The sequence below is a fragment of the Ceratosolen solmsi genome, unplaced genomic scaffold (assembly GCF_000503995.2).
Source record: "Ceratosolen solmsi marchali unplaced genomic scaffold, CerSol_1.0 scaffold41, whole genome shotgun sequence".
NCBI lineage: Eukaryota > Metazoa > Arthropoda > Insecta > Hymenoptera > Agaonidae > Ceratosolen > Ceratosolen solmsi.
The window spans coordinates 7,421,979-7,434,329 of NW_011948424.1; the positions used below are offsets into that span (position 1 = coordinate 7,421,979).

General features: G+C 29.4%; 1 protein-coding gene across 1 annotated transcript in view; it reads left to right on the forward strand.

The window, feature by feature from the left end:
* LOC105362754 (homeobox protein 2) overlaps window positions 1-9,565 on the forward strand; it is a 16,237-nt gene extending 6,672 nt beyond the window's left edge. Inside the window, exons 5-15 of the mRNA XM_011500242.1 lie at window positions 954-1,123; window positions 1,750-1,872; window positions 1,958-1,992; window positions 2,919-3,060; window positions 4,127-4,345; window positions 5,670-5,936; window positions 6,913-7,372; window positions 7,948-8,432; window positions 8,484-8,570; window positions 8,664-9,230; window positions 9,296-9,565. Coding sequence (XP_011498544.1) covers window positions 954-1,123; window positions 1,750-1,872; window positions 1,958-1,992; window positions 2,919-3,060; window positions 4,127-4,345; window positions 5,670-5,936; window positions 6,913-7,372; window positions 7,948-8,432; window positions 8,484-8,570; window positions 8,664-9,230; window positions 9,296-9,502 — 2,762 coding nt within the window. The 3' untranslated portion in view covers window positions 9,503-9,565. The remainder of the gene's footprint in view (window positions 1-953; window positions 1,124-1,749; window positions 1,873-1,957; window positions 1,993-2,918; window positions 3,061-4,126; window positions 4,346-5,669; window positions 5,937-6,912; window positions 7,373-7,947; window positions 8,433-8,483; window positions 8,571-8,663; window positions 9,231-9,295) is intronic.
* The last annotated feature ends 2,786 nt before the right edge of the window (window positions 9,566-12,351 follow it).

The following is a 12,351-nucleotide window of genomic DNA, read 5'->3' on the forward strand; positions in this document are numbered from 1 at the left end:
GCAGGAATGTTTCTTACGAAAATCTTCATCATACTGCACCGTGCCATCCTGTCTCATTGCCGACTGTCTCCAAAATACTCACATACGTAAGATAACCATTACCATTGCGCATTATTATTAATCGAGATTATTAATCAGCTAATTCGGAATAGAAATCCGCATAAACTGCGTAGGAATATTTGTGAATATTTGTTTATAGGGACTTTTGCAGCTCTCGAGAGTCTACTACTTTAATACCGATAGTATTTTCAAATTTAATAAGAGAAACGATCGAATCATTTTTATAATTTTACTAAAAAATCGTAATATTTTTTACATGCCCATCTCTTCTCTCTATATTATTAGAATATCTCTATGACAACTGATATGAGTTTTGTAAAATGTTGAAAGAACTTTTTAGAAAGTCGGATTTCAAATGTTTGGGAATTATGAAAAGCGAATGACTCTGAGTAAATACATATCGGGCACAATGTTTTTCAAATAATTTCAATTACAAAACTTACAATATTTACATTTACATTATACCACCGCGCATACACTATGCAAGACTAAAAAAAACTATTTTACACGCTTCATGATCTAATTCATATACTAATACTTTAAGCAGTTGTCTTTATCAGTTACTCTTAGTATTAGTTAATTAAAAAAGCCGAGGAAAATATTTTTTCAACCTTAAGTGGCAATCGATAAAAGAAAAAATAATAATAATCAAATACGTCAATGTATTAAATTTCCAACGAGGTATAACACAAGCCAATCAATTAATCTCACGTGTTATACATCGTGAGATCCACCTCGTAAAATAATATCTACGAATCTTAAATCGAGTGCCGATGTTCCGCTCTATTCTCATTTCCGTTAATCCCAGATGTTTCAAAGCCAAACGTAGTGGAAACGACCTCGGTGAATCTTAATTTTCATGTATAATGTACACTGACTGGCTGAATTTTCAGACGGCAACAATTACAGCAAGAACGTGTACTGTCGGGGTTGGGTCTGTCCCCCGTACCAGGAATGTATGGCAGGAGTGAAAATGCCTTGTCACCATGATAAATGCCAAATTATTCGGTCCTGCCAAGGATCGCTGACACCACGATCGAATGCATCGCCAGATATCCAAAAAGTGAGATTCTTCTTAATTCCCTTCCAGTCGCGCCCATATTTTCTTCCAACAACTTTGCTTTCGCCATGCATTTCCCATTTTTTGACAAATTAAACATTCCCCCCCCCCCCTATTTTACTAATAAAACCAGTGCGTACAAATATTATTCATATATAATGCAGAAGGTGCGTCAAAAAAGTTTATACATTATTACGATTAATTCGATCGACTTAGGGTAAAATGCTATTTAATATGTCGTTAAAAGTACCATTTTCCATATACTTAGTAAGTTTTGAACATTTTTTCAGGCTTATATGATGGTCATTTATAATTATCTTAAATAATTTCAAATTCATGCATTTGTCGAGGATCATTAACAATCTAGAACGTTTAATTTTCTATGTAAATATACGTAATATTCACGTGGATCAAAGCGTGCATCGTACATTTTTCGATAATAATTTGAAGGCAAATGATAACGAATGTATTATCATTCTACTTTGAAAATAATTTCGTATAATTAATCATTGATAAAGTAACGGCAAATTTTCTTACTTTTTTAAATTAATACTCCGAATAGGAATAATGATATATTTATTTGAGAAATTATTTAAGCAAATTTACATAATGTTATTTTAACTTGTTAGAATATAACAAAGGAGTATTCACAAACGACCCTCGCGGATCTTGAGAGGGACACGATTCTTGAGAGAAACAGCAAACCGCAGAAAAATTTCAAACCAATGATTATATGGAATGACACTAGAAAGGTAAAAAAAAATTAATTAACGCAAATTAATTTTTATACTTTAATATAAAACGTAATAGACTCAACATTAACTTTACATTTTATAGATCAAATCTGATCAGTACTACGATGCAATAACACCGTAAGTAATGAAAAATTAAATATTTAACTGTACTGTAAAATATTGCCATTCGTATCGACTTGCACGTAGAATTAATTCGCCACGACTTTATTCATATATATATATATATATACAATACATATAACAATAGATGCATATATTGTTTATTAATGCTTATTAATATAATATGACTATTAGAACCTTATTACTCTCATTGTCAATAAAATCACGCAAAAATATATATACAAATGAAAACGAATTTTTTGTTTCATTTTCAATCGTTTAACAAGTATGTTATTTGCATTAAACTTAATTTACCGAGTAAAATACTTTTATCATAACATTAGAATTGAATTTGTGAAATTGATATTTCTCATTTACAAAAATATAGCAAAAATTTTAATTGTTTTTTCTTTTCTCTAGAAAGATTTCAAAAACATATGAAAATGTAATAAACCTTTGTATTACCCATGAACATACTAAACGCAATTATTAGTCTTAAATAATATCTTGTATCCACAAAGATAGAATAATATTTTTCAATCTTACTAATTTCAAATTCATTAATTTATTCTTTTAAATTATGTAATGCAATCGCCAATTAACAATAATCCAAAATAATAAACAATATTTTTCAAACAAATTCATCATCTCGTTAATTATACTTTAATAAATGAACGTTTCGTAATCTTGCGGAAGGTCGAAAATTAGTAGAAAATAAAAGAAAAAGAAAAAGAAAAAGATAGAAAAACGAAAATGAAAAATACTCGAGCAAACTTTTCAGCGAATAGTCAAGATTGTGCTGAAGATTTCATCTAAAAATTAATTCAAAACTCGCTCTCAGACCCTTCACTATATTACATTCATTGGTCATATTGAAGCATACAAATTAATTATGCACATAGTACTTGCGTTTTACTCAAGTATAAAAACTTTCGAAATTGCAGCGAGAGGCTTGTCACGTCATCCCCAACTATACGTAGCACATCCACGGAAGATTTGCCTTGGTTGACCTATTTTAAGAACAAAATCGGTTCTCAAACCATTCAATATTGGATTCAAAAGTCAAAGAACAACGAGAATTATGAGGTATATACGATCCTTTGGCAGCTCAACTCACATTTCAACATCTAATAATTAAATTTTAAAATTTTATCTTTTTATACCTAATTGTAAACGGCATATTTGAGTACGAGTAAGTGTAAAACTCATACGAATTCAATATTTTATTGAGAAAATATTCAAACGCGTGGTTTGTGATATTCAACCTCTATTCAAATCCATAATAAATCGATTGTTTTAGTAACTACGAGACTAATATACATTTTAAGAAACGAATTTATTGGAAATTCTAATGGATATGAAATAATGAAGTATTTAATTTTTAACTTTCTTTATCGTGAATTTAACTATACAAAATTATAAATTAGTGTAACAATTGTTTGTTAATCACTTTAATTTTCATTCGAGTGTTTAAAGTAAATTTTCCACAACGTACAATTTACTAATGAATATCATACAGAAAGTACATAAAATATTATCGAAAACTTCTATTTACATTAAATGTTTACACGATATGCAAGTACGAGGATGTATAAATACGGGAAATCTACAACAAAAATTTTAATATTAAGTACACGTGTAAATATGTATGTATATATATATATATATATATATATATATATATATATATATATATATATATATATATAGTAAAGATCAATATACATATGTGTGAAAATTTATTTCTTATACCAAATTATCTATACAAATTTCAATGATACCGTCATTATTAACGATATATATATATATATATATATATAAATTTCTGAATAATTATTGTTTCTTAATTTTTTCACAATATAAACTTTAAGCAATTTTACAAAATATTCTTATACAGAATAAATTTCAATAATGTTATGATTTACATCGATTTCAGGCAGACTCGTCTCGAACAAAATTACAATTTGCATGAATATTGATAATGCAAGCGCGAGAAGAGGGAATATGCAAATATACATGCATCGTAATACAATATAATTTAACATGACGTGTAATAAATTCAATCTTAAAATGCTAAAGAACAAGTGAAAAGCACTGCAAAACCTAATTAATCTAATATGAAAGATAATGAGTGTAATTCTTCGAATTGCAGGGATTCGTGAACTGGCTGGAATCCATCTCGAACGTCTTAGACAAGGAAACTTTTCGACTCTGGTTGTACGAGCTTGAAAATATATCTGCTAATATCCCGCAGTTTCAAGCGTGGATCTTACTATATAGTCTCAACGCTGGTCCTTTCGATTATCTTAATCGAAATCGGCCCTTAAAAAACACTGATGAAACAATGGCGACTAATGAATATAACACTGATGTAAGTAAAAAGCTCAAGCCGCTTTCCCATTTACTTTAATTGTCTGTTATTTTTCTCCGACTTGTTTGCTTCAATATCTCATATAATACGCGTAGATACGAAAATTCGATTAGTTTGAAAATAAGCCAATGTCGTATAATGAAGGGAATGGAGTCGGTCCCTTCACTCCTGTTATTTATTGAACGCTGTCGCAGTGTTCCAAGATGTAACGTTTGATTTAAAACGAACGCCTTTTATCTGTAGTTCAATCGAAGTGGTTTTATCACCATCGCATGCATTTGTGTAGTTGTAAAAATTAATAGTAAATAAAACCAATTAAATTGTCTGTGATAGTCGATCGCCAACAACTTTTCACAACGACCCACTAAGGGTACACTGAATTTACAGTTTGTAAACGAGTCCATAGTGTGGACGATTTATACTTATTATTTAGTTGACAAATTACAATTAATATATATGTAAATTTGTTTGAAAATAAGAAATTTTACATATCATCAAGAGCATTTAATTTTATAAAAAAAATAATTTCAATTCAAATCTTAATCTCCATCTTTTAATGAAAATTTCCATTAAAAATTAATCGATCGATTTAACATATATAGCGCTCAAAGCATTATATAATAAATTTAGTTTTTAAATTTTAAATTACAAATTAATCTGGTTATCTGATTAGAAATTTAAAGGGTTTTGTTAAAATTATAATAAAATACTGATTATACAATATAATTTTTCTTTCAATTATACTTTTATTTATTTTATTTCATTATTATAGCTCAATTATAGAAATATCCATCATTGATCTATCGCTGATCGTATAAATGAAATTTTGCATTAAATTAATATTTCAATCTAATGGTTATCACTTGGCCGTGGCTTCTCGTATCACATTTATCGTCTCTAATCGCACGCTTTTCTACATTTATACCACTGTAACTTTAAATGACAAGTGTTTAATTAGATTACCATAGTAATTTATCGTAAGTAATTTTATCGAGAATCCGGAATGATTAGTGAAACTCAACGGACCGGTTACCGTTATTAATTCCTTCCCCCCCCCCCCCAAAACACCCTTACCACAACGGTTCCGAAATATCGAATTGCTCATCAATAATGAAGCGATCGCGATAACTCAATACCACGTACACGTTCTTCCCTCCTTCCTTCCTTCCTCTTCCTCCTCCTCCTCATCCTCCCCCTTCCCCATCAACCCCTCCTTCACCCTCTTAAATCATTACAAATAAATGCCATTCACAAGCTGTGCACTTGTAAGAATGCCTTCTTATTCATGACTCTGAATGTCAATTCAAATTCGTACCTCGTCCAGGCTCCTGTCGAGAATCAGGGAGTGTCTACCAGAATACATCATGGATCTGAATTTGACAGCACGAGCCCGCAGCACCATTCGCACCCATTGAATTTCCATTTCAATGAGCCGCAGCGAGTCGACGAGATTCCGAAATTCTATACGAAAATGCAGAAAAAGAAAATCATTGCTCCTTCTATATCACAGTCGATGCTACTTCCTCTATTATACGGTATTCGTAATCACAAAATGGCCCACAACTCTAATTTGCCCAACTACAAATACGAGGTGAGTAATCGATATTAATTGCTCCATTGCAAATAACAAAATTCGAGTGCAATAAAAAAAGCTACACGATGACTTTGTGTTTCACTTGTTCTTTTATTTTTTATCTTCCTTTTTTTTATTGTTGTTGTTTTTTTTTTGTTTTGTTTTTTTTTTAAGTGTTACCTGTCGTTCCGTATGCTTTTATAGCCATGAAAAAAAAAGCAATCGTTATGAAATTTTTCGAATAAAATAGTTCGATCATTCCAGAGGCATATCTCGCTCGATAATAAATACAATATTATTGAGTTTTTTTTTTTTTTTTTCTTATATTGCAAGCTAAGATGGTTTTGTAAAGACGGCATTGAAAGTTTTGTGAGCGTTATTAGCAAGTGCCGAACGATCGTAATAAAATGGAAATAGCGTAACAATCTTTTTCATTATTGATTTTAAAATACAGAGACAAATATTAGAAAAACATTAGTTATTGAATGAGCGAATTGATTGTAGAGTATATTCCACTGACTCGTCAATGATTGCCACGAATTGAAAGAAAGTGTAATCACCGATTTCAAATAAGAAAGATTATGTGAATGAAAAGTAAAAGTGAGTTTTCAAAAATATAGGCAAATATTGATTTTTACTGTTTTAAAACACTTAGATAGTGCGTGAAAATAGTATGGACTAAGTTAATACAATAACATGAATACGCATTCGTCTTTATATTTCTAGATGAATGTAATATAATATTTGCTACGCACTTCAGTAAATAATGATTTATTGAGCAATTATAGTTCCATAGACATGATGATTCAATAATTTTGTTAAAATATATTTTATTGTGATAGTAGAATAGATAGTAGAGTATTACTCAACATCTGAATTTAATTGATTTTTGTTAAAAATTTAATCAACACCATATATATATATATATATATATATAAACATTAAATATACAATGATTTATTTATTAGTAATAAAATTTATCTAAAATCTGCAGATATCTAAGTTGCACGTTAAGCCACAAAATCACAACAATATCAATAAGACGTTATTGAAGCCATGGCAAACTTATTATTGGCCTAACTCTACTACAACGAATATCCCGAGATATTCACCGCAATTGCCAATTCCCGTTACGAATTATTATAATAATGCTTATAACAACTACAGTCGAGAATATAAAAATCCCAGGCAAGATGTAGATTTAAACATGGATATGGATCGTCAGCAGCAAATGCAATGGTTGTTAACGAACAATAATAGAAACGTGCAACAATTATCGGACTTGAGCTCTAATCAATGGTCTCCGGAAGATTCAGTAAATAATGTATCATTGAAAAAAATACAAATCATCGACAATGATCTTCACAGGAGAGAATTCAGTCCAGAGAATGAGCGTGAAAATGAGAATGTATCTATGGAAGTGAATTCTTTAATTAATCAAATAAAAGGTGAAGGTACTATTAATCATATATTATTATTCTATTAATTGTAAATTGCTTAGTCAATTATACGTTTTCCTTTTTCTGTTTCTTTTTCTTTTTCTTTTTCTTTTTGTAAATAAAAATAAAAAGATTAAAACAAGTGGTACTCTATGAAGAATATATAATTTGTCGTTCTAATGTTGCATATGACGTTATGTTTAAATATAATATAATTTTGAAACAATTGCCAATGTTTAATTATGCATATTTAATAGGCATAAACATTGTGTATTGTACTAGTTAAATCTAATTCTAACTTTGCAACTGTATACAACTACATACAACTTCTATTGATATTGCAGTTAATTTTCTTCCCATAGTTTTAATTAGTAGATTAATTGTAAATTTCAACTAATTTAAAAATGTTTAAATATAACAATTTTATTCCTTTCTCAAAACTATATAATTAGATCTAATTTATTAATTACATATCTTATAAACTGCATATATTAAATACATATTTATTAATTACATGTTATTAACTACATACTACGGAGGTTGACTATATTACTTACTACTTTTAATAACAATAATTTCTTTTAATTCAGGTCTTTCGAGAAATGATTACGCACATCAAAATATTCTTAAAGCAGATAAAAATGAAAATCCTCACGTATTGCGGTCGCCGATTTACGCAAATAACAATCTACCGAAATTATTGATATACTTTCCCCCGCCGTTTAATTTTTTCCTTTATTATTCTGTTAAAAGCCAAAGTCAAAACACAAGCGATAACTCTTTTCATATATTATCTCCTACTAAAACAAAATATACCCGGATGATAAAACCGTGGCAAAATTATAATCATCAAAAGACAAATGAAAACAATTCGGAAAAAAAAATCGATAATTCCAATAAGTTTAATTTTGAAAAAAATACAGAGCAGTCGATTAAATTAAAAAAGCAGTATAAGCAGAAGGAATTCGCGTACATTCGAAAAATTATTAGAGAATTAGTAGAATATTGGGATGACGAAGAAAAAAATTTAGAAAATTTTACAGAATATGATTATGATAATAAAGAAGAGAATAATTTCGAAGATAAAGAAAATTATATAAATTTCAATAATAAAAATAGAAACAATTCATTAGATAATAAAATGACAAAACCAGTGTTTAATGCTTTCTTAGAATGGCTGTCGAAAAAGAATTACAAAGATTTGCCGAATCTGGTAAGTTAAAATATTATCTCACATATTAAAATAATTAAATAATAAATTAATCATATATTAATACATTTTTATTATATTATCGTTATAATCTAGAATCAAAAGTTACGTAAAAAGCAGCCACTTGATAATGAACGATTAGAAAAGCAGCAGATCGTGGACGAGAATTATAATCACAATCAACTAAGATCAGCTAATTTTACCACCGATACGAATAATTATATGAATAATTCGAATGATTTAGTTACGAAGAAAATTCGCATTCTCGTGGATATTGAAAAGAATCCCGAAATACTTCAATCCTTTTTCAAAAGACACTCAAGCGCTCATAACAATAAATCTGATAACCACGACTATCAAATCATTATTAATTTACAAGACTTTTTCGATTCGAAGGAAGAGGATAGAATATCTCGTAAATTAGTTCATATTGCGTCGAATCAGCTGCACAGGAATTTAACGAGGAATCAAAAATTGCCAAAACTGCTTTGGATATTTCCGATTTACGAAGACGAAGAGAATGATACGCTCATCACTGAACTTGAGAATCACCCGGATCACTTTAGTACGACAGATGAAAATAAATCAACGCCTTATAAATTCGACGAGTCGCAAAATGTTATGAATTATTTACCAAATAAAACCAATAATAAAGTTCCGAAGGTAAGTCCGCGGAATCCTTACTATTCAATTACAGATACAAGTAACATGATCATTCAAATTTACAGAATCAAAAAGATAATTCGAACATGATAAAGCATGATTTACAAATTACCGAACACAAGAAAAATGATCGCCCTAAAGCTAAAGAACGATCCGAATCAAAGAAGGATAATAATAATAACAATAATCATAAGAAGCAAGAAGGCTTCAAGGATCGGCAAAATAAAAGAAATATTAAAAAAACGAAAGCCAAACAGCAATTAGCAACATAAAGGAAGAGTAATAGCGGCAAAAATATCTAGAAATTATTCTTCGATTGTTCAACAATCTCAAAGTATCACAATTTATTCCAAAATTTATTACATTTTGTTAACATTATTAATAATAAGTTAAAGGTTTACTTGCCCTTTTTATTTCTTTATGTTTTTTTTTTTTTTTTTTTTTTATATATATATAAAACAAAAGTTGATACATAAATTAAGAGATACAACATTGGGTTTTAATATTCATTCACAAGTCCTATACGATAATCGGAATGTTACTCCAAATATAATAAAGCAAAGCCTATAAAAAGAGAAATAACGTGTTTTTCATGGTATTTAAAAATTTTTAAAAAGTCAATGAAACGATTTTAACGTCTAGAAGTGTAATAAGTTTAAGAACCCAATTAATTTAAGCTAATTAATCGACCGTAATATCGTTATTATTAATTTACTTTACTTGGTTAATTATTAATTACTTTGAAATATAATTTATCATACTTTCAAATAACAGAAATTTCACTGCTATTTTCATTCGGAGAATGATGCATAGTCAAAATTTTATAATTCTATAGTAATTTGTTAAAAATAGACAAATATCACTAATACTTTGTTAATCACGTTTAAACGGAATATTAATTTGACTTGAGAAACATAAGTCGAATCGTAATGATATATTCCGTTTAAAACATTATTTTTAATTTTACGAACGGAAAATTGGACTTTTTAAAAAAGAAACTTATTTTTTTAATTAAATACGACGTTTAAAATTATTATATTTTTTTTTCTCTCTCTTTTTAATACTTCTCGTGAAACGTTATTTAATTGATATTGTTACAAAATAATTTTCTTACGCAGTCTCAAATTTGGATATAATTGAAATTAATAACTACTCAGAAATCATAATGTTGAAAAGCGTAATTGTTCGACAAGGAATAGAAATGAGAATACTAAAATGAGAATGTAGAAATGTAAATGATAACAAAAAATTCAAATTCTTAAAGAAAATTTGAGGATTTAAGATTTTTTTAAATTAAATTTTTTTTTTCTCATTCACCGTATCGTTGTTATGAGAACTATAAAATCTAAGAACATTTATGTAAGAGAAAATTCTATTAAAATCACGTAATAGGATATTTCTTATTTTATGTAATTAAAACTTTTGTTTTCATAAATCTGCAATTTTATTATAACCTTTGGAAGATAATCTATAAAAAGATAATGTTAATGTATTTACAAGATATTTCATAGGTTAATAATAAACTTTTTAAAAATAAATATCCTATTCTGAATTTATTTTACAAACTATACAAGGCACATGATTAAACAAATTAAAATTAATGTAAATTATTTGAAAGATTATTATTCTTGAAACTGCGTTGTATTCTATACGTTGTAATGTATATTGAATATATTAAATAAATATGATACCTAAAAACGTCAAATTTATTTTCGAAAATTCTAACTAAATTATTAAGAGCAAAATTTCGAATATTTCACGTTAATGAAGAAATTTTAATTTAAAATGTCCATTATCATATATATTAATCTTTTACACATTTCCTAAATTTTAGCATAATAAATTGATGTGGAGTAGTGAAAAATATTATTTAATAATGTATAATGCCAGTCTACGCATAATATTTCATCACCTTCGCTCACAATCAGGAGTATTATATTCAAAAGCCATTGATTGAACATTTTATAGTATATTTTTATAAATAAAATATATTCGTTTACATACCTGCTGATTGAATTAAATAATAATGCAATGCTGCGACGATATTTGAAATTAATTCCGACACTTTCAAGTGCAAATACAAAGTGAAAATATTCAACCAGTACTGGGGGGGGGGAAACAATAAAATAATCTCACTATCGTAATCAATTTATTAAGTATATAAATTGCAAGCAACATTAGCGACTTCATACGAATAAAAATGCTTTTAATCGTCATTAGCATAGCACTCGGTTACTCGCGCTTATTACCGGTTCTTCGTTTCACAATTATAATCGTGCCGTTTTAATGAAACGCTCAGATGCCAGTCAAGTGAAGAATTTCAAGCGACGCAAATATTATCCACACAAAGCGGGGCTCGGCAATGCTCAGGGTCCTGGAAATCACGCGAGGACGATTAATTGGGTCCGCCAATTTGAGGGCGATTCCCGCGGTCAATTGGAGTATTTAATTTCCGCGCTCGATTCCCAACGGCCACGATTCAAATCGTCCCTCGACAATGTACGAAAATGAAGTTTGCATGCATCTCGCCCGGAGAGGACTCGGAGGGGAAGCCGGAGGCCTTTAGTCCCGCCGCGGACAATCCCGAGGCCCCGATGCTTCCTGCACGAAGACCTTACGGGTTCGATCGTCGAGGCTGATTGCTGCTCGCGCGGATCACGAATTCGAGAGCGAACGAGTCGCGTGACGCTATTGCTCGAGCAACATTATGAACTTTGCTCGGATTTCCAATCGTAATGGGAAAACAATACCGATTTACTTTGGCCGTGTATTAACTTTGCCGCCCGCGCCTATATATCGGCCTGTAAAGCCGTGTACTTGTGCTTGGGCGTTATAACATTGAAGATAAATTATTTGTATAAGATTGCGGATTCTATGCCGCTTATCGTTTCTCAATGGCCCGTATTGTAATAACGAAAAACAAATAAATATCTCGTTAAACTGATATATTTGAAGATTCGATTGATACAACATATGTCCGTACGATATTGCTACGAGTTTACGTGCATCGCTGTGCAAAAGAGCTTACATAAAAATTTTATCTTTATCGAATTGTTGTTGAACTAATAGTTTGAGTAATTCATTTTATTGACTACTTCTATCATGACTTATGTTTAATATA